This window comes from Lutra lutra, chromosome 7, assembly GCF_902655055.1.
Source record: "Lutra lutra chromosome 7, mLutLut1.2, whole genome shotgun sequence".
Taxonomy (NCBI): domain Eukaryota; kingdom Metazoa; phylum Chordata; class Mammalia; order Carnivora; family Mustelidae; genus Lutra; species Lutra lutra.
This window is the reverse complement of record NC_062284.1, coordinates 133,375,134-133,397,033: the sequence shown is the minus strand read 5'-3', so window position 1 is coordinate 133,397,033 and position 21,900 is coordinate 133,375,134. Positions and strand designations below refer to the sequence as shown.

The 21,900-nt window shown below is 38.3% G+C and overlaps 1 protein-coding gene across 7 annotated transcripts in view; it reads left to right on the top strand.

The window, feature by feature from the left end:
- Positions 1-21,900, top strand: part of DNAL1 (dynein axonemal light chain 1) — a 74,864-nt gene that overhangs the window by 40,490 nt on the left and 12,474 nt on the right. For 4 of the 7 annotated variants that reach the window (XM_047735465.1, XM_047735469.1, XM_047735471.1 and 1 more), the window contains one exon: positions 10,554-10,609. In XM_047735465.1, the coding sequence (XP_047591421.1) occupies positions 10,554-10,609 (56 nt within the window). Of the gene's footprint in view, positions 1-1,983; positions 2,023-5,385; positions 5,496-9,422; positions 9,479-10,553; positions 10,610-21,900 lie in introns of all 7 variants that reach the window. The other 3 variants (XM_047735468.1, XM_047735466.1, XM_047735470.1) reach the window with 2 other exon arrangements.

The following is a 21,900-nucleotide window of genomic DNA, read 5'->3' as shown; positions in this document are numbered from 1 at the left end:
AGTCCCGCATCGGGCTCTCTGCTTGGCAGGGAGCCTGCTTCCTCCTCTCTCTCTCTGCCTGCCTCTCTGCCTACTTGTGATCTCGTTCTGTCAAATAAATAAATAAAATCTTAAAAAAAAATAATGGTATATTCCTCAAATTTTTATATTTGTTCTTTTATTCTTTTTGCTTTACTGTAGTTTATAGTTTACTTTTTTAATTGTTTTTTTAAAGATTTTTATTTATTTATTTATTTGATAGAGATCACAAGTAGGCAGAGAGGCAGACAGAGAGAGAGGAAGGGAAGCAGTCTCCCTGCTGAGCAGAGAGCCTGATGTGGGGCTTGATCCCAGGACCTTGGGATCATGACCGGAGCGGAAGGCAGAGGCTTTAACCCACTGTACCACCCAGGCGCCCCTATAGTTTGCTTTTTCACCCAAGGATTATTTATTACTATGTCTTTGCTTTCTAGATGTAATGGTATATACAGTTGAGCATCATCGGCCTGAACTATACCGGTCCATTTATATGCAGATTTTTTTTCCAATAAATACACTGCAATACTGTAAGTGTATTTCCTCCATGATTTCTTTCTTTCTTTTTTTTCTCTTTTTTAAAAATTTATTTGAGAGAGAGCACATGAATCAGGGGAGGGACTAAGTGGGAGGGAGAATCTTGAGCAGACTCCACGCTGAGCCCAATATGGGGCTCTATCTCACGACCCTGACTGAGGTCATGACCAGAGCCAAAACCAAGAGTTGGATTCTGAACCTACTGAGCCACCCATTCACCCCTCTTATGATTTTCATAATAACATTTCCTTTTTTGTAGTTTACATTATTGTAAGAATACAGTATATAATACATGTGACGTGCAAAATGTGCATTAATCAAATGTTTATGTTATTGGTAAGGCTTCTGGTTGATAGTAGGCTTTTAGTAGAGTTTGGCAAGTCAGAAGTTATACTGAGATTTTTTACTGTGTTGTGGGGTTGGGGCAGGGGAGGTTGGCGTCCCTAATGCCTGTCCTGTTGGAGAGTTAACTGTACTTTTAAACTTTTCCTTCTGTTATTGTTTAGATTTTTTTTTTTAAAGAACTCTAGCAGTTCTAATCGAAGGATGTCTCCCTTTCCTCACATTTAAAGTTTTAAGTGTCCTATTAAATTGAATCTAAGATACTATTGATTATAAGGTGCAACGTTATTTTATGTTTTAGGAAAGAAAAATAAGTAGTTGGAATTGAATCATGACAAGTAATTTCTTATCATTTAGAATTTTTATTTTGTGCCTATTGACGAAGTTCTTTTAAATGTATTTAGACATGTAGGTTTTTATCGTACGTCATTATTTGCAAACATAAAAAAGAATATATGTATATGAAATAAATTAGTTAATACTTTTCTAGATCATCACCACTGCTACCCGGCCACAGTAATTGTAAATTGTTCCTGGTTGTAAAATGCATCCAAATTTCAAAGATGTTAAAACATAAAAGATGTCGATCTTAGAATCAATGAAATAAGATCTATTTTTTAAATTTTATTTTAAAGATTTTATTTATTTATTTGACACAGAGAGAGATCACAAGTAGGCAGAGAGAGAGGGAAGCAGGCTCCCCACTGAGCAAAGAGCCCGAGGCAGGGCTTGATCCCAGGACCCTGAGATCAGGACCTGAGCCAAAGGCAGAGGCTTAACCCACTGAGCCACCCAGGTGCCCCATAAGATCTCTTGTAATATCAAATGTTGAAAACTGTATCTTTTTGAAAACCAAGTGGGAGAGAAGTATATGGGCCTTGCATCATGATTTCCTTAATTTCTCTGAGAGGCATTTAAATAAATCATCCTGATTTGAGGAAGTTAAAACACTTGTATTTTTTGCATGTAAGTTCTCAAAGAAAGAAGTTAATCTTTTCAGTGGTAGATGCTGAGGCTAATAATCATTGTGTGAAAATTGAATCAACAAATCATACCAATAAAGATACTCTTGTTTCCTTTCCTTTTAAGGCAAAAGCAACAACCATCAAAGAAGCTCTAGCCAGATGGGTGAGTGAGTGTATGAATTTTTACCTCTTTCAGAAACCATACGAGAATTATTGGATAGTTATTTAAATCTGACCAGTCAGCACAAGGAACCTTTGTGGCACTGGAACTATTTAACTGTCTTGACTGGCAGTGGGTACATGAACCTGTATAGGTGATAAAATTGTATACATTAATACGCACATACCAATGCATTCACACTTGTGTATAAATGAGTACTAGTAAAACTGGGAAAGTCTGATCAAAATCAGTGGATCATATCAATATCAACATCCTACATGTCCCATCAGTGGGTAAATGGATCAAAAACATTGTATATCTACAGAGTGGAGTATTATTCAGCCACAATAAAGAAGGAAATCCTTCCATTTACAACACGGACAGACCTTGAGTGCATTATGCAAAGTGACATAAGTCAGACAGGGAAAGACACATACTCTGTGATCTCACACATATGTGAAATCTAAAAAAGCTGAACCCGGAAATGAAGAGCAGAGCAGTGATTGCCGGGGATTTGGGTGTGGGGTAAATGGGAGATGTTGGTCAAAGGGTACAGACATTCCAGTTATAAGCCAAGTCCCGGGGATCTGATATACGGCATGGTGACTATAGTTAATAATATTGCATTATATACTTGAAAGTGGCTAAGAGAGTGGATCTTAAATTTTCTTAGCACCCAAAGTAAAAAATCAGGTGATGGATGTGTTAGCTAACCTAATTGGGTTAATCATTTCACAGTATATATAGGTATCAGATCATCACCTTAAACTTAGACAATGTTACGTGTCAATAACGCTGGAAAAAATATTAAGGTATATATTAACAAAAGAAAGGAAACTGCATTATAAAATAAATGAATATAAACTATAGATATTTTGAATAAATCATTCTATAAAGTTTGAACAGTTGTAATTCAGCATCATAAATAGAATTTCCTTAGAGTATTGACATAACTCCTCAATTTCTGTGCCCAGTGATAACTTTTTTGTGGATATTATCAATAGTTTTTTGAATAATATATGTCTTTTGCTTTTGAGGCTGAGCTTTGAAGCAAAAGTCTTTCAGGAGCCTTGTGTCTAGGGAAAATAGGGTGGATAGGATAATGAAATATTTGAATTCTTGTTTTGGTGCTTATAAACTTCTCTGTATTTCGCATTTAAAAATTCATTTCTGTTTGGTTAATGAAAAATCTGTTTTCTTAAAGAAGAAAAGTAAATATGGAATAAACTTGTATTAGATTTTCTTTGAATTAGATTTTAGGACTTAATTTACTTATAATAATAAGTGGTTGCTTTTTTTGTTCTGGGTTGTAGGTTCTATTTCTAGATTGTACTGTGGCCATAAATCTTTGACTTTAAGATTGATTGAAGACATTAAGCTCGTTCTTTCACTGATTAACCTAACATTTATTCAGGATCTCCTATGTATCAGTTTCCCTCTCATAACCTACAAATGTATGACACAAAAATAAGTGTTGAGTGTGTGTGTATTAGATCTTTTTCTTTCAATGTACTGTGTATTTTTTTGTTGTTTTTTTAAATTGTGTATTTTCTAGTATTGACATGTTACCATTTTAATTTTAAAGATTTTATTTATTTATTTGTCATAGAGAGAAGCGAGAGTGAGCACAGGCAGACAGAGTGGCAGGCAGAGGCAGAGGGAGAAGCAGGCTCGCCGCCAAGCAAGGAGCCCGATGTGGGACTCGATCCCAGGACGCTGGGATCATGACCTGAGCCGAAGGCAGCTGCTTAACCAACTGAGCCACCCAGGCGTCCCCCATTTGAATTTTAAAAATAAGCCTCTGTATGTCTGCTAGTGTACTGTTATAGAAAATGCAGGAAAGCAAAGGAAATGGTCCTGCACTTTAGGAGCTTCCTGTTTTGTGGGAGAGAGAGAACTAGCTTTAAGTAGGGAGGTACTTTGAAAATATTATTAGGCAGCATATATTGGTAATGTTAAATTGTGTACATAGTACTGAAAATCTAAGAATTTAGTAGTAAATTATTATAGAGCAAATAGCTTTGACTTCGGCTTGTAAGGAGGACATCTTCCCGAAGAATTCGGGAATTCCCAAGAATTCTTGGTATTTTGGAGCTCTATCTCAGACTGAACTGTGTACAGAAAAACCAAGAAGAGGGACGCCTGGGTGGCTCAGTCGGTGAAGTGTCTGCCTTCGGCTCAGGTCATGATCCCAGGGTCCTGGGATGGAGTCACGGCATCAGATTCCTTGCTCGGCTGGAAGCCTGCTTCTCCCTCTGTCTGCCGCTCCCCCTGCTTTACTCTTTCTCTCTGGCAAATGAATAAATAAAATTAAAAGAAAAAGGAAAAGCAAGGTAAGATGATAAAATAGTTGATCTTATAGATCTAAATCTGATATTTAAGAAAAGGGTGCTTAGGGACAAAGAACTTTTCCCAAGAAAATGTTGTTATTGTTGTATTTTTCTTTATTGATAGACTCTTTTTTTTTTTAAAGATTATTTATTTATTTATTTGACAGAGAGAAATCACAAGTAGGCAGAGAGGCAGGCAGAGAGAGAGGAGGAAGCAGGCTCCCTGCTGAGCAGAAAGCCCGATGTGGGGCTCGAACCCAGGACCTGGGATCATGACCTGAGCCGAAGGCAGCGGCTTAACCCACTGAGCCACCCAGGTGCCCCATTTATTGATAGACTCTTAAAGGATTTTTTAAAAAAGATTTTGTTTATTTGTCAGAGGGAGGGAGGGAGAGAGAGTGCGAGCACAAGCAGGGGGAGAGGCAGGCAGAGGGAGAAGCCGGCTCCCCGCTGAGCAAGGAGCCCGATGGGGGACTCGATCCTGGGACCCTGGTGTCATGACCTGAGCCGAAGGCAGATGCTTAACTGACTGAGCCATTCAGGTGTCCCGACTCTTAACGGATTTTATTTTATTTTATTTTAAAGATTTTATATATTGACTTATTTGTCAGAGAGTACAAGCAGGCGGAGCGGCAGGCAGAGGGTGGAAGCAGGCTCCCCGCTGAGCAAGGAACCTGATGTGGGACTGATCCCAGGGTGCTGGGATCATGACCTGAGCTGGAGGCAGATGCTTAACCCACGGCGCCACCCAGGCATCCCAAGGATTTTAAATACCACAGAAATGAAAGTTATTTTCTTTCCTCCTCCCTTCCACTGGGTTGGGACCTATCAGTAAATTATCTGAACCGGCCAGGTAGAAGCCTGGTTGTCAGGGCCAGTTAGTAAATGTCAGTAAGTGAATTGTAAAGAATGCAGAGTTGTCAAATTCTAAGAATTGTTTTGAAATAAACTTTGAAAAGCCTTAGGGTAGTCTGTACTTTTTTAGTTCTGTGTTACAATCAGGTTTCACTTTCTTCCAAACTAATTTTTGGCATAGGAAGAGAAAACCAGTCAGAAGCCATCCGAAGCCAAAGAGATTAAGCTTTATGCTCAGATTCCCCCTATAGAGAAGATGGATGCCTCCTTGTCCACGCTTGCTAATTGCGAGTAAGTTCTCTTGTCTTTTTTCCCTTTCTTTTCTAAATACACAAACCAGAAAAAATGTGTTTGTTTCCTACGCTCTTCATTTCTCTTTTTTTGTTTGTTTGGTTAATGCGGTTCCCCTTTGGCAAGGCCAAACAGAGAGAGATTACTGGTTTACGGGACTACTAATAAAGTAACCCTGAACAATGCAGTATTTTTTTACAGTAAAATTTGTATAATGTGCCTGGAGAATAGAAGTTTCCTTGTCTCTTGGGAGAAACTAAATAACACAGCAATACTATTATCCTGCCATAAAATCTAATACTTTCTCTTACAAGATTAGCCAGTCAGCACTATACTTAGCAGAGGACTAAGAGATACTGCTGTAAAATTTTTTTCAAATTATAAAAATACATTGTAAAACATCTAGAAAATACAAAGAGCACAAAAGAAAGAGTTAATATTAACCAAAATTGTGCCACCTTTTGAGAACCAGTATTAGCATTCTGATACAGATCCTTCTAATTTGTTTTCCTAATTGGGATCAAACTATACTTATTATTTTGTAATTCTATTTTCCCATGACTTTAAGTACCAAATCTATATTAATTCCCCTTAACTTCTTTTCTTTCTTTTCTTTTCTTTTTTTTAATTTGAGAGAGAGAGCAGGAGAAGTGGAGAGTCAGAGGGAGAAGCAGACTCCCTGCTGAGCAGGGAGCCCCATAGGGGACTTGATCCTAGGACTCATCCTCTTAACTTATTTTCTAAATACTTATACACTGTTTAGCAAGCTTCTGTGGCAAATTTGAGGCAGTTCAACCATGACACCTTGTGACCATGCTCTCTGGCAGCGGTATCTCCTCTCAGAGCTGTAGAATATTGTAGAATCACCGAGGGTTCTTTCTGCTTTCTCCACCCTGTGTGTTTCGAAGTGTAGTGCACTGACTACCAACATAAGAATCTCCTTATACAGGAGATTAGCCCCATCCCAATTTACAGAATTTACAGAAACAAATCTCTACTGATGAGATCTAGGAATCCTTTTTTTTTTTTTTTTTTCCTAAGAGTTTATTCATTTATTTGACAGAGACAGTGAAAGAGGAAACACAAGCAAGGTGAGTGGGAGAGGGAGAAGCAGGCTCCCCATTGAGCAGGGAGCCTGATGTGGGGCTCGATCCCAGAACCCTGGGATCATAATCTGAGCCGAAGGCAGATGCTTAACGGCTGAGCCACCCAGGCGCCCCAATCTGTATTTATAATAAGCAACTTGAGTAACTCTTAGACACATAATTTGTGAACCCATGCATTAGACTAGTATCTGTCTTTGGAATGAAAGGGAAAAGCAAACATATTTAGTTATTGTGTGCAACTTGTCCTTTATGATGACAGCACAGTGTATTATATAAAATTCCATCTTAGATTTTTTTTTTTTTTTTTTTTTTTTTTGCTTCAAAAGCGTGATTTCAAAGAGCACTGTTTCCAAATGGTCAGATATCTTTTTATCTTAAAGATATCTCCAAGGCGGGGCGCCTGGGTGGCTCAGTGGGTTAAGCCGCTGCCTTCTGCCTTCGGCTCAGGTCATGATCTCAGGGTCCTGGGATGGAGCCCTGCATCGGGCTCTCTGCTCAGCAGGGAGCCTGCTTCCTCCTCTCTCTCTGCCTGCCTCTCTGCCTGCTTGTGATCTCTCTCTGTCAAATAAATAAAATCTTAAAAAAAAAAAAGTTTAAAAAGATATCTCCAAGGCAAACATTTGAGAAGGTTTTGTACCTAGTACCAGAGTACTAGGAAGCGGCTTGGAAAGAGTCAGCCTGTTCGGATTTTTGCTGACAATCTCTTTGGGCAGGTTGCCTGGACACCAATTAAAGAATTCATCTCCAATCACATTCCCACATTTAAGGCATTTTCCACTGGTAGTAGTCAGGAGTTGGGGATTATTGGAAAATATCCAGATTTGACCAATAATTTACACTGTACAGTACTTTTATTAAAAAGAATGAATAATTCTTCTTCAAGTCATATCAAAAGTATAAGATCACATGTTTTAGAGTCAGTTTTGGAGGGGTTTAAATTAGTCTCTGCCCCTTTCTGGCTATGTAATATTGGGCAAATTGCTAAACATCTTTGTACCTCAGTTTACTCATTTGTAAAATACAGGTGATCATAATAGTACTTATTTCACAGAATTGTTGTGATAATTAAAACAGTTTATGTAAAGTACTTGGAAGAGTTCTGAGCACAGATTGTGTTCAATAAAATTAGCTTTTATTATATTTTTTGCATGAAGTAAACTAAAATATTAAATGTTTTTGTCAAGAAAGAATGACTAATAAAAAAAAAAAGAAAGAAAAGAAGGGATGACTAAGAATGTGTAGTTATGTCCCTGTACAATATTTTTTTCTTTTCTTTCTTTTTTTTTCGGTAAGTAGGCTCCACACCCACTGTGGAGCCCAATGCGGAGCCTGAACTCATGACCCTGAGATCAAGACCTGAGCTGAGATCAACAGTCAGAGGCTCAGCCAACTGAGACACCGAGGCACCCCTAAATTATTTTTTTATATAACTGAATTATGAGTAGAAAAAATCTAGACAAATATATACAAACCATTAAAAGTAGTTCTCTCTGGGGCAATCTGTGGAGTGGTTTGGATTACATATGGCTTCCTCAGTATTCATTTCTGAATGATTTAACACACAAGCAAATAAATATCTTCGTACATGAACATATATAGTTCTGTTTTTTTTTTTTAAGATTTTATTATTTATTTGAGAGAGAGAGCATGAGAGGAGAGAGGTCAGCCGGAGAAGCAGACTCCCTGCCAAGCAGGGAGCCCAATGTGGGACTCGACTCTAGGACTCCAGGATCATGACCTGAGCCGGAGGCAGTTGCTTAACCAACTGAACCACCCAGATACCCTATAGTTCTGCTTTTTATCAAAAGGGATCATATAAAATGTATCGTTCTGCTAGGTGGTTTTCAACTTGAGCACACATGATGGACATCTTCCCAAGCTGGTATCTGGAGCCCAGTTTCATTTGTATTAGTGACAGCATAGTTTTCCATTATCTATCCCTCAGTTGCTAGATGTTTACAGATTTTTCCCCATTTTTTTGCTATTACAATAATACACTAAATAATCTAGCTTATAGATCTGTTGGCATTGGTATTAGCATTTCAGTAGGATGTATTCCTAGAAATGAATTCCTGGGTCAAAGAACACATGCATTTAAAAAATTTAATAGGTGGGACGCCTGGGTGGCTCAGTTGGTTGGACGACTGCCTTCGGCTCAGGTCATGATCCTGGAGTCCCGGGATCTAGTCCCGCATCGGGCTCCCAGCTCCACGGGGAGTCTGCTTCTCTCTCTGACCTTCTCCTCGTTCATGCTCTCTCTCACTGTCTCTCTCTCAAATAAATAAATAAAATCTTTAAAAAAAAATTTAATAGGTAACACCAAATTACCTTCAGAAAAATTTTTTTTAATTTTCTACAATAAATATGTATTAACTTCTGTAATCAGGAAAAAAGTATGAGGATTGATTTCAAAATGAAAGAATACGGGGCGCCTGGGTGGCTCAGTAGATTAAAGCCTCTGCCTTCAGCTCGGGTCATGATCCTAGGGTCCTGGGATCGAGCCCTGAATCGGGCTCTCTGCTCAGCGGGGAGCCTGCTTCCCCCGCCCCTCTCTGCCTGCCTCTCTGCCTACTTGTGATTTCTGTCTGTCAAATAAATAAATAAAATCTTAAAAAAAAAAAAAATGAAAGAATACATGCCATGTCTGAGAGGGAAAAAAAGAATTCAGTGTAAAAAGAAAACGTGACTTAAATGTTATCTTGTATGGGCACTTGATTAATTCCTGATACAGTATTTATTTATTGATTGATTGATTTATTTTTCTGATATACCACTTAAAATTGTTTTGTATTAATTCAAGTTTTCCTTTGTTCTTTTTAAGGAAGCTTTCACTGTCTACAAACTGCATTGAAAAAATTGCCAACCTCAATGGCTTAAGTAAGTGATCCACAGTAACAGATGGTTCTTGGATTTTCTCGTTTTTGGAATAAACATTCCAGAGACACTATGTAATCCCAGAAACTGGCACCTGTTTTAACCACAGTAATTGTCAGGTGGCAGAGAGAGTTATCAACCATGTGTCTTAAATGTGGTCATCCAAAGAACATTCGAACACGAGATCTGAACAGTTTAAAGACATTTTAAAGCTTTCTTAGAGTTAGAATTAAATGGAAGAATTAGATTTTTTAATTATAAATTTTTCAAATCTGTCTTGTGTTTAATACTTATAATATTTAAATTTTAATTCCTCACCATCATTGTTTTTGTTGTACTCCTTATCTGTCTTTTTTTAAAATTGTTTTTGGATTTTCTTTATTATTTGACAGAGAGAGACACAGTGAGAGAGGGCACACCAGCAAGGGGAATGAGAGAGGGAGAAGCAGGCTTCCCGCAGAGCAGGCAGCCCGACGCGGGCTGGATGTGGGGCTCAATGCAGGGCTGGATCCCAGGACCCTGAGATCATGGCCTGACCCGAAGGCATGGCATGAGCCACCCAGACACCCCACAAATAGGCATTTTAAAAGCAAATCACAATCTAACTCTTAAAAGTTTGAAAGCAAAAGATTTTAAAATACTAAATCATTTGATTTCACTTTTAATCCTTTGTGGAGTGAGGCGGGCTATACATAGATATGTTCCTGTCTTCTAATGTGAGTCCTTATGCTATAGTAGATTTGAAATATATATGCTTCCAAATTTAAAGTTCAAATCTTCTTTACTTATTTTATCCCTGAAGTATTTTTCCTAGCCAGCAATTTAAAACCATGCTTTCAAAATAGCTGACCATTTGTAAATTTCATGTTGTCATGATGTGAAATTATAGTTGTAGTGTTTACCTTCAATGATAAGTCAATTTTCTACTTGAATACCACTTTTTATTAATACAGCCTTTCTTACTCATTAGATAAGTATATTTATCATATAGTTTATTAACACTTCATTATACTAGATTTACAACAGCTGTAATATGATTCTCATAAACAAATAACTGTGTTTTTTTTCCCCACTGCAGAAAACTTGAGGATATTGTCTTTAGGAAGAAACAACATAAAGAACTTAAATGGACTGGTAGGTTGTTATTTATTTCTTTAAAAAATCATGCCCTTCTTTCCTTAATATACAAGCAATATTTGTCCATTGCAGAAACTTTACTAAATAAAAAAGCAACTATGAAAGGTACCTATAGATCACTCACTTACAGTTTAAATATTGGTAACTTTTTTTTAAAGATTTATTCATTTATTTGAGGGACACAGAGTGTGCAGGGGGAGGGGCAGAGGGAGATGGAGAGCTGAGGTGGGGCTCAATCGTGACCCTGAGCACGACCTGACCCAAAACCAAGAGTTGGATGCTTAATTGATTACCCCACCCAGGCACCTCATAAATATTGCTGACATTTTGATTGTCATCTTTCTTGCATTTTTTCCTATTCTTTGATGTAGAAAATGAAACCATACTATACATATTGTTTTGGATCTTTTATTTTTTTTTACCTAATATATAAAGATGAATTTTTTCATGTTATTCATTCATTTGGTATATTTCCTGAATGCCTACTTTAAGCCAGGTGCTGTTCTGGGCATCAGAGATACAGAAAAATATGAAACGAAGTCCTTGCTTCCCTAGAACTTCTATTACAGTACAGGGAGGCAAACTAGAAAATATTTGTAGAGTACATAAGCAATAGATTATATAATACCGGTGGTGATGAAGGCAATGAAGAAAAACAAAACATACAAAAGCTTGGGTGGAGATAAGCTCTAGATAGTGAGGATGTAAGCTCTAGAGCTATCAAGGGACTGGTGTTCCAGACTGAGGTGGGACAGCAAAGGTAGATGTCCTGAAACCAAAGGTACTTGATATGATTGGGTAAGAGCAGAAGAGTTGAATGAGGCGGGGGCAAGGGGAAGTTGTCCTCCCTGAGGTAGGAAGCCAGGAACCAGGCCAGATGGGGCCTAGTAGGTCATAATAAGATTTTGGATTTTTTTCCCAAATGGCTTGAATAGTCATTGGAGGTTTTTGATCAGAGGATGTAACTTAAGTTGTTCTGTTTTTTTTTTTTCCTTAAAGATTTTATTTATTTGAGAGAGCATGCCTGCGTGCGCACATGCAGGGGGAGGGACAGAGGGAGAGGAAGAGAAGCAGACTCCCTGTGGAGTGCAGAGCCTGTCACAGGGCTTAATCTCATGACCCTGAAATATGACCTGAGCCGAAATCAAGAGTTGGACACTTAACTCACTGAGCCACCCAGGTGCCCCGTAACTCAAGTTTTTAAAATAATTTTCAACCATACCCTTTTTAAATAACAGCGTAATATTCTGTTTTAATGATTTACCATAATTTAAGTCAGTTACTTATTAGTCATTGTTTCTAGTTTGGAGTTGTTATCATAATGCTATTATATGATTATAGATCATAATGCTATATATAGATATATAGCTTTTAGCTATATTATTACACATATCTGTGAGTAATTCTTTGGATAAATTCCTTGAAATGGAATTGCTGGGTCAAAAAGTATAAATTTCTTTTAAGGCTTCTATATAGCATATTATCAGGTTATCCTTTGGAAAGTTTGAAACAATTTATATTCCTACCAGTAATGTATCAGGGCTCCTATTTCCCCTTACCAAACTTGGGCATTTAAAAGTTTTAAGTTTTTGACACTGTATTTTATTCGTATATTTATTAGCCATTTGAATTTCCTTGCAAAGAAGTTGAGATGAAGCAATACTGTAAAACTAGGCAATTTCAGGAATGACAAAGTCAATGTCTTTTTCTTGTATCTGTTCCCCAAAAGACAAATTTTTCAATTTATTATAGATTTTATGTGTTTATTTTAGACAGAGAGAGAGTGAGCATAAGCAGAGGGGAGGGGAAGTGGGAGAGGGAGAAGCAGACTCCCCACTGAGCAGGGAGCATGATGGGCTCCACCCCAGGACCCCGGGATCATGACCTGCACTGAAGGCAGATGCTTATCCACTGAGCCACCCAGGTCCCCCAAGAATAATTTTTTTAAGTGTTTATTGTTAAATAATTTCTAAACAGGGGTGCCTGGGTGGCTCAGTGGGTTAAAGCCTCTGCCTTCAGCTCAGGTCATGATCCCAGGGTCTTGGGATCGAGCCCCGCATCGGGCACTCTGCTCAGCAGGGAGCCTGCTTCCTCCTCTCTCTCTGCCTGCTTCTCTGCCTACTTGTGATCTCTGTCTGTCAAATAAATAAAATCTTAAAAAAAATAATTTATAAACATTCTGAAATTTTATTTTATTTATTTATTTTTAAAGATTTTATTTATTTATTTGTGAGAGAGAGCAAGAGAGCAAAGGAGTGAGCACAGGCAGGCGGAATGGCAGGCAGAGTCAGAGGGAGAAGCAGGCTTCCCCACCAAGCAAGGAGCCAGATGTGGGACTCGATCCCAAGATGCTGGAATCATGACCCGAGCTGAAGGCAGCTGCTTAACCAACTGAGCCACCCAGGCATCCCAACATTCTGAAATTTTAAAAAAGATTTTATTTTTATGTATTTGTCAGACAGAGAGAGAAAGAGAGAGCACAAGCAGGGGGAGGGCAAGCAGAGGGAGAAACAGGCTCCCCACTGAGCAAGGAGCCTGATCGTGGGGCTCCATCCCAGGACCCTGGGATCATGACCTAAGCTGAAGGCAGATGCTTAACTGACTGAGCCCCGCAGGCATCCCAACAGTCCGAAATTATTTATGACTCTGGCCTTCTCCTCTCACTCCTCGAGTAAGTCTAGCTTGTGCTTCCTAAGAACCAGCAGGGATGAATCTACAGAGCTTCTCGACAATAACCTCACCAAACCAGACAAGCTGAAGTGGCCGTCCCCTTGTTGCAGAGGCCACTATAATACCTGAACAGGAGTCAGTGTTCAGAGTCCTGATTTTGGAATTATCTTGAAATGTCTTTACTTACCCACATGAAGTGTTACGAATAAACTTACAAAATACTTAGAAATTCTTAGAGATTACATTCTAGAGTTAAATAAAGGAATTTTTCTCCCTCAAAATAATAACCAGTAGATGAACTGTGTGCTTGCTAGTTGGATATGATAAGTGAAATCCTTTAAAGATCTGTGAAATGAAATTGTTTTTGATGTTCTAAATGATTCACAAATTTAAAGGAATTTTGCCTTCTTTCCATTCTTCTGGGCCCTAGATGGTAAAAATGTCAAGTATAGAGACATTATTCAGAATGGGTACAATGCTAATTTGTCAACAGAATTTGAGAATTTAATATATTTCTTTTTTTTTTTTTTAAGATTTTATTTATTTATTTGTCAGAGTGAGCACAGGCAGACAGAGTGGCAGGCAGAGGCAGATGGAGAACCAGGCTCCCGCTGAGCAAGGAGCCCGAGGTGGGACTTGATCCCAGGACGCTGGGATCATGACCTGAGCCGAAGGCAGCGGCTTAACCAACTGAGCCACCCAGGCGCCCCAGAATTTAATATATTTCAAGCTAAATATTACTTTGAATTATCTGTAAAGGAAGAGTTTGCAAGTAAACATGCCCAAAATTCTGGGGATCAATACGCCAGATGCTTGATGTTCCCCAGGTTTTTACAGAACACCAGATTCTCAAGCACTGCTATAGTATATACCTTCTCCCATGAAATATAATTTTCATTTGTTTATTCTCTGTCATGTCACGTGCACGCACACACACACACACACACTTGAGTCCTAATGAGTACATTAGTTTTGTTCATCGCCTCTATGTCAGTGCTGGATACGTGTAGTAGGCACTCTGTAAATATTTACTGAGTGACTCAATATGTTCCTGATTACAGAAACTACTAGGTTACAGTTTTAATTCTAAGAGTAATATACGTTAATTATAAGGAAGCAAATCAGGCATTACATAAAGACATGAAATACACTTTGAAAGTCTTTCCTCTTTATACCTATAGCTATCAGTGTGTGTGTGTGTGTATGTGTGTGTGTGTATATATATGTTATATATGTTTGTACTGATAATATACAGGCCATATTTTTTCTGCTTTTTCATTCATCAGTATATCAGGGATATCCCTCCATGTCAAAACTTGAAGACTTAGTGTATTTTTTTAAAGATTTACTTTATTTATTTGAGAGAGAGCATGTGCTGGAGGAGGGGCGGAGGGAGAGAAGAGGGAGAGAAGCAGTCTCCTCAATGAGCATGGAGCCCAGTGTGGGGCTCGATCTCACAGCCTCGAGATCATGACCTGAGCCAAAATCGAGAGTGGGATGCTTAACCACCCAGGCACCACAATGCATTAACATTTCCTTTAAGGATTGCATTTATTTATTTGAGAGAGAGACAGATAGAGATCTGGGGGTGTGGGGGCAGAGGGAGAAGCAGACTCACGGCTGAGCAGGGAGCCTGACATGGGGCTCAATCCCAGGACCCTGGGATCATGACCTGAGCCCAAGGCAGACACTTAACCGAGTCCCCAATGCATTATTTTTTTAATAGCTTGATAGTTTCACAGTTCCAATATATAACAATGCATTTATTCCTTATACTGCTGAGTAAGTGTTCATATTGTTTTTTTGAGGAAGGGGTATCTTTTTTTTTTTTTTACTATTACAAATCATGCTGCTGTGAATATCTTCACACATATCCTTCAACAGTTATTTGAATGTTCATATAGGCTAGATTGCTGTAAGCAGAAATGCTGAGAATATTTGTGCGCATTTAAATTTTTGGTAGGTACCTCAAATTGCTCTTACAATGCTAGTGCCAGTTTCTAGTTCCATCAATGGTATATGGGTGAGGATTCTCCCCTCCACCCTCAGTAGCCATGAGTATTATCCCTGTTTTTTTTTTTTGTTTTTTTTTTTTAGATTTTATTTATTTATTTGACAGAGAGAGATCACAAGTAGATGGAGAGGCAGGCAGAGAGAGAGAGAGAGGGAAGCAGGCTCCCTGCTGAGCAAAGAGCCCGATGCGGGACTCGATCCCAGGACCCTGAGATCATGACCTGAGCCGAAGGCAGCGGCTTAACCCACTGAGCCACCCAGGCGCCCCGAGTATTATCCCTGTTTTTAATATGGTAAAATATGATAGGCAAAATGGAGTACACTGGTGTTCTTGTTGTTTTTTTCAAAGACTTTATTTATTTATTTGACAGACAGAGATGACAAGTAGGCAGAGCAGCAGGCAGAGATAGGGGGAAGCAGGCTCCCTGCTGCGCAGAGAGCCCGATGTGGGGCTCGAGTCTCAGTCCCAGGACCTCAATCCCAGGACCCTGGGATCATGACCTGAGCCAAAGGCAGAGGCTTAACCCACTGAGCCACACATGCGCCCTGGACTACTGTGTTGTTTTAATCTGTGTTCTCTAGTTCTGATTTTGAACGTCCTCCTATATCTTTATTATATATGTTTCCTCTTTTGGAAATTGACCAAATATAGTTGTTACCCATTTTTCTATTGGCTTTATTTTTTTCTTATTGAATTCTAATCACTCTCAATATTTCTAATATCCATTGTTGAGAATATTATTACTAATATTGTTGTTAACATTTATTATCTATGTAACAGACTCTTTATATGCATTGTCTCCTTTGAAATTCACAGGTAGATAATGTCCTCATTTTAAGATTAAAAAAAAATCCTCATTTCAAGATAAAGACACTCAGTCTCAGGTAGTTATGTGAAGTGCCCAAGTGTAGTGAGCAGACACTCTTAAACACTATTGCTGAGTGCCGTCTGGGTGGTTCAGTGGGTTAAAATCTGACTTCCGCTCAGGTCATGATCTCAGGTCTTGGGATGGAGTCCTGCATTAGGCTCTCTGCTCAGCCAGGAGTCTGCTGCTCACTGCCTGCTGCTCTCCCTGCTTGTGCTCTCTCTTTCTTTCTCTTTCTCTGACAAATAAATAAATAAAATCTTTAAAATAAAACAAAACACTGTTGCTGAGACCAGCAGTTTGTAGTAGCTGTCACAGTCTTCAGTATGTTTTTTTTTAAAGATTTATTTATTTATTTGAGAGAGAGAGAGAGATCACAAGTAGGCAGAGAGGCAGGCAGAGAGAGAGAGGGAAGCAGGCTCCCTGCTGAGCAGAGAGCCCGATTCAGGACTTGATCCCAGGATCCTGAGATCATGACCTGAGCCGAAGGCAGAGGCTTAATGCACTGAGCCACCCAGGCTCCCAGTATGTATTTACTTTTTCCCAGCTATTCCACATCTAAGAGTTTTTTTTCATGCTCATGTATATGGGCAAAGATGTTAGACCAAATATATTATTTGCAACATAGCTTGTATAAAAAGCTGCAACACTCTAGGTGTCTGTCAGTTGTAGACTAGCTACATTAAATAAATAAATAAATAAATAACATATCAAGGGGAAAATGAGGAAGGACTTACCTATACATGGTTGGTAGAATAATTTTCAAGGTATATTGTCAAGTGAAAAAATAAGCAATGTGTATATAGATAGATAGATAGATAGACCTGTATATAATATTTCTGGTGATAGCTGTTACCTCTGCAGAAAGGAAGAGGTGTGAGATGTGAAACATTTTTCTTTTTATGCTTTTTTTGTAGTGTTCAGGGTTTTTTGTTTGTTTTGGTTTGTTGTTATTTTGTATGTTACTTTTTATTCAAAAAACAAACTAATGATTCCCCCCTAAAATACAAGCAAATATTTGTTAACCCATGTTTATAGCAGCATTATTCACAATAGCCAAAGATGGAAGCAACCCAAGTGTACTTCAATGGATGAATAGATAAACAAAAAAGAAAATGATGGAAGAGCGGCAGAGGGTAGGAGGAAGAAGGTGGACAGGGTGGAGGACTTGGCCAAGATAGTCAAATCTAGGCAATCTGATTGCAGATTTCACACTTCAATTTAATGCAAAGAGTTTTGAGATTTTTTTTTTAAGATTTTATTTTTAAGTAATCTCTACACCCAACATGGGGCTCACACCCACCTTCTGAGATCAAGAACCACATGCTTTTACAACTGAGCCAGCCAAAGACCCCAGTTTTCAGAATTATTAAATGTATTTTCTCTTAGTTTGTCCCTTGTCTTTTTACTTTATTTGTAGTAGCCAAGTGGAATTTTAAAATTTGTCAAATTTATTCATCAAACTTTATGACTTCTATGTTTTGTATCTTATATAGAAGTTCTTCTAGATTATAAAAATAGTCACATTTTCTTCTAGTACTTCTATAGTTTTTTAAGTGTAAAATTTTAAATTTATATATTTAGTCCATCTGGAGTTTATTTTTATATATTTCATTAGGCAGGTATCAAACCTTATTTTTTTTTCCCTTAAATGGTTAGCCATATATTGAAAAAAATCTCTTTTTCCCACTGTATGTGCCACCTACCAAACTCTGTGTATGCATGAGTGGGTTCTTGGATGGCCAACTTTCTATTTGTTGTTTTACTTATATACTCCAGCTCCAATATGCTGGTTTAGTTTTCTTTAGCTTTATAATATATTTTGATATCTGTTTGGATAGGTCCTCTTTCTTTGTTCAAAATGCTTGTTGGCTTTTCTTAAATATTTACTCTCCAAGAGAAACTTGAAAATCAGTTTATCAAGCTCACAAAAATAAATTCCCATTGGAAGTCTTAGAACTACATTGAATTTATAGATTGATTTGGAGAAAATTAATATCTTTTTTTAAAGATTTTATTTATTTATTTGACAGAGATCACAAGTAGTCAGAGAGGCAGGCAGAGAGAGAGGAAGGGAAGCAGGCTGCCAGCTGAGCAGAGAGCCTGATGCGGGGCTCGATCCCAGGACCCTGGAATCATGACCTGAGCTGAATGCAGAGGCTTTAACCCACTGAGCCACCCAGGCGCCCGAAAATTGATATCTTTATAATAATGAGACTTCCCTTACAGGCTGATTTATTCAGATTTTTTTATGTCTTTTAGTAGAATTTTAGTTTTAGTTCCTGTAAGGCCTGTACACTTCTTACAAAAGTGTATTCCTGGGGCGCCTGGGTGGTTCAGTCGTTAAGCATCTGCCTTCAGCTCGGGTCGTGATATTAGGGTCCTGGGATTGAGCCCCACATTGGGCTCCCTGCTCTGCAGGAAGCCTGCTTTTCCTTCTCCCACTCCCCCTGCTGTGTTCCCTCTCTCCCAGTCTCTCTCTGTCAAATAAATAAATAAAATCTTTAAAAAAATGTATTCCTAGATAATTTATAGTTTTTGTTGCTATGATGAATGAGGTTAATTTCTCTCTAATCACTTCCTGTTTATAATATAAAAGCTATTTTTTGTATATTTATAATCAATTGCCTACAAACAGCTCTTAACTGTTTATGAATCAGATCTTCTTAAAGACTTCTAAGCAAAATTGTTATCTGAATTCATTACTTTATATCAAAAGCAAACACTAATAATCATCATCATCATTTTGTGTGGTCCAAAATGGAGGTTTTTATAGCACTTCATTAAGCCCTTCCCATCCCTACAACTTCCAATGTAATACTATTTATGGAAGACACTTTTTTTTGTTTGTTTGTTTTCAATACTTGTAATTTCATACTTTGTTGACCTCAAAGAATCATAAACTTTAATACCTGAAAGGGATCTAAGAGAACTTCTTGTCCAACCTCCTCATTTCCTTTCCTTTTTTTTAAAATTGTTGCAAAATACACATAACATAAAATTTACCATGGTAACCATTTTTAAGAGTACAGTTCAATGGTATTAAGTATATTTGTATTATTGTACAACCATCAATGCTATCCATCTCCAAAACTCTTTTCAGCTGAAAACTGCACTTCTGTACCCACTGAACAATAACTTCCCTGTCCCCTCCCCTCAACTCTAAAACCCCATTCTACTTTCTGTCTGTGTGAATGTGACTACTATATGTACCTCGTGTAAATGGAATCATACAGTACTTGTCTTCATGTGACTGGCTTATTTCACTTAGCATAATATCCTATTTATGTGTAGCATGTATCAGAATTTCTTTCCATTTTAGGGATGAATAATATTCTTTTGTATGTATATACCATATTTTGTTTTGTTTATCCATTCATCCATCGATAGATACTTGAGTTGTTTCCACCCTTTGACTATTATAAACAATGCTGCTGTGAACATGGGTATCCAAGTATCTCTTCAAAACTCTGCTTCCAGTTCTTTTGGGTGTATGCTCAGAAATGGGAATTCCAGGATGCCTGGGTGGCTCAGCTGGTTAATCGTCTGCCTTCGGCTCAGGTCATGATCCCAAGGTCCTGGGATTGAGTCCTGCATCAGAGTCCTTGCCAAGCAGGGAGCCTGCTTCTCCCTCTGCCCACCACTTCCCCTGCTTGTGCGCTCTCTCTCTCTCTGGCAAATAAATAAATAAAATCTTAAAAAAAAAAAAAAGGAATGGGAATTCTAGATCACATATTTTTAATTTTTGGAGGAACCACCAAACTGTTCTGTAGTATAGTAGCTGTACCATTTTACATTCCCACCACTATTGCACAAGGGTTCCAGTTTCTTCCTATACTCGCCCAACACTTGTTATTTTCCATTTGCCTGATAGTAGCCATCCTGATGAGTGTGAAATGGTATCTCAATATGCCAACCTCCTTATTTTACAGAGTAAGAAACTAGGAGGAGGAATGATTTGTTCACATGCAGAAGCAGACCAGTTTGCTAAGTACCTGTTTACTCAATGTCCGGTTCTCCAAAGAGCCAGTGCACTTAATGACAGATTTCACTGAACTGATCTACACCAGTTTAGGCAGGTTTGCTGGTTCATAGTCACCAGATTGCTTTCCTAAAATCTTATCATTATTACCTACGTAAAAGTATATAGAAAATTGTGTTTCAACACCTTGAAAATTTTTAAGGTTTTATTTAATCTTAATATACAGCTGTTTCATCTCAGCTGTGTTTCTGTCAGTCCATCTTTGTAGAATGTCAGTTTCATAATTTAGACACTAATCACTTCTCAAATTATTAGAACACATAAAAACAGTAATCTAGGGGCGCCTGGGTGGCTCAGTGGGTTAAGCCGCTGCCTTCGACTCAGGTCATGATCCCAGGTCCTGGGTTCCAGCCCCACATCGGGCTTTCTGCTCAGCAGGGAGCCTGCTTCCTCCTCTCTCTCTGCCTGCCTCTCTGCTTACTTGTGATTTCTCTCTGTCAAATAAATAAATAAAATCTTTAAAAAAAAAAAACAGTAATCTAATTGAGCTGGTTAGCAAATCCTTCCATTTACAGAAGTACAAGAGACAGTGGAATAGATTGAAAATGATTTGAAAGAACTATGCTCTGGGCATCCCAAATTTATACATTTGTGAGTCAGTAAACATAAGAAACTCTCATTCCACAAAGTCATATTGCCAAGCAAAGAAAAGTCCCCAAGCGCACTGCAATTCAGCAGTGGTAAAACAGCTACATCCAAATGGCTGAAAACTAAACTAAAACTTAATTAGTACTTGGATGAATAAAACATCATAGACATCTTCAAAAGTTATCCTAGCTAAAGAAATTTCTACCCTATCTAAAATAAATTGCTGTAATTTATAAGTAGTTGAACAGTTTTTCAGCAGATCAGTGAAAGTAAATTCAACAAATTGGCTCTTGGAGAACTGATCCAGCTGCCTATGTGAAAGTGACTGAGAGTCCTCACTCCCACACATAAAACAAAACTAACTAAGCAGCAGAACCCAGAATTGAGCCTAAATCTTCTAATCCATAGTTAGTCAGTGTTTTTCCTGCTACCTCACACTTTCTAAATTGGAGACATGAGATGAATGGAGATGCGGTGAGATGAAAATGTACGCAATACATTTTCAATTATTTGAAGACTGATTGCCCTCTTCTGAAAGATAGGCTATAATAGGTCGTTTGGGAGAAGATACCAGAAAACTACTAGATGAGGGGGTCTGGTTAAATCACAAAGTTCTGATATATGAATGAAGTTGAAAGTTCAAAGTTGAAACTATGATGAATTGTGGGAGTTGGGATGACACACAGACTAATTCAGGCCACTCCCTTCTTGGCTTCCCCCTGCTTCCACCAGTACGGAAAATGCATTAAGGATATTTATCCAGGGTACACTTATTTTCTTTGGGAGTCTTTGAAGGGAAAATTACCAGGACGTAGACCTAGGCCCCACAGTCTAGATGTTACCATGTAGTTGTAGGTAAATTATTTTGGGATAAGAGGGAATTGAGCATATAATTGATCCTGCCTAGCACTTTTTTTTTAGTGGAGGGACAGGCAAAGAGAGAGGGAGAGAGAGAATCCCAAGCAGGCTTCATGCCCAGCATGGAACATGATATGTGACTTGATCTCACAACCCTGAGATCATGACCTGAGCTGAAATCAAGAGTAGGGCACTTCACCGACTGAGCCACCCAGGTGCCCTCTTTTTTTTTTTTTAAGATTTTATTTATT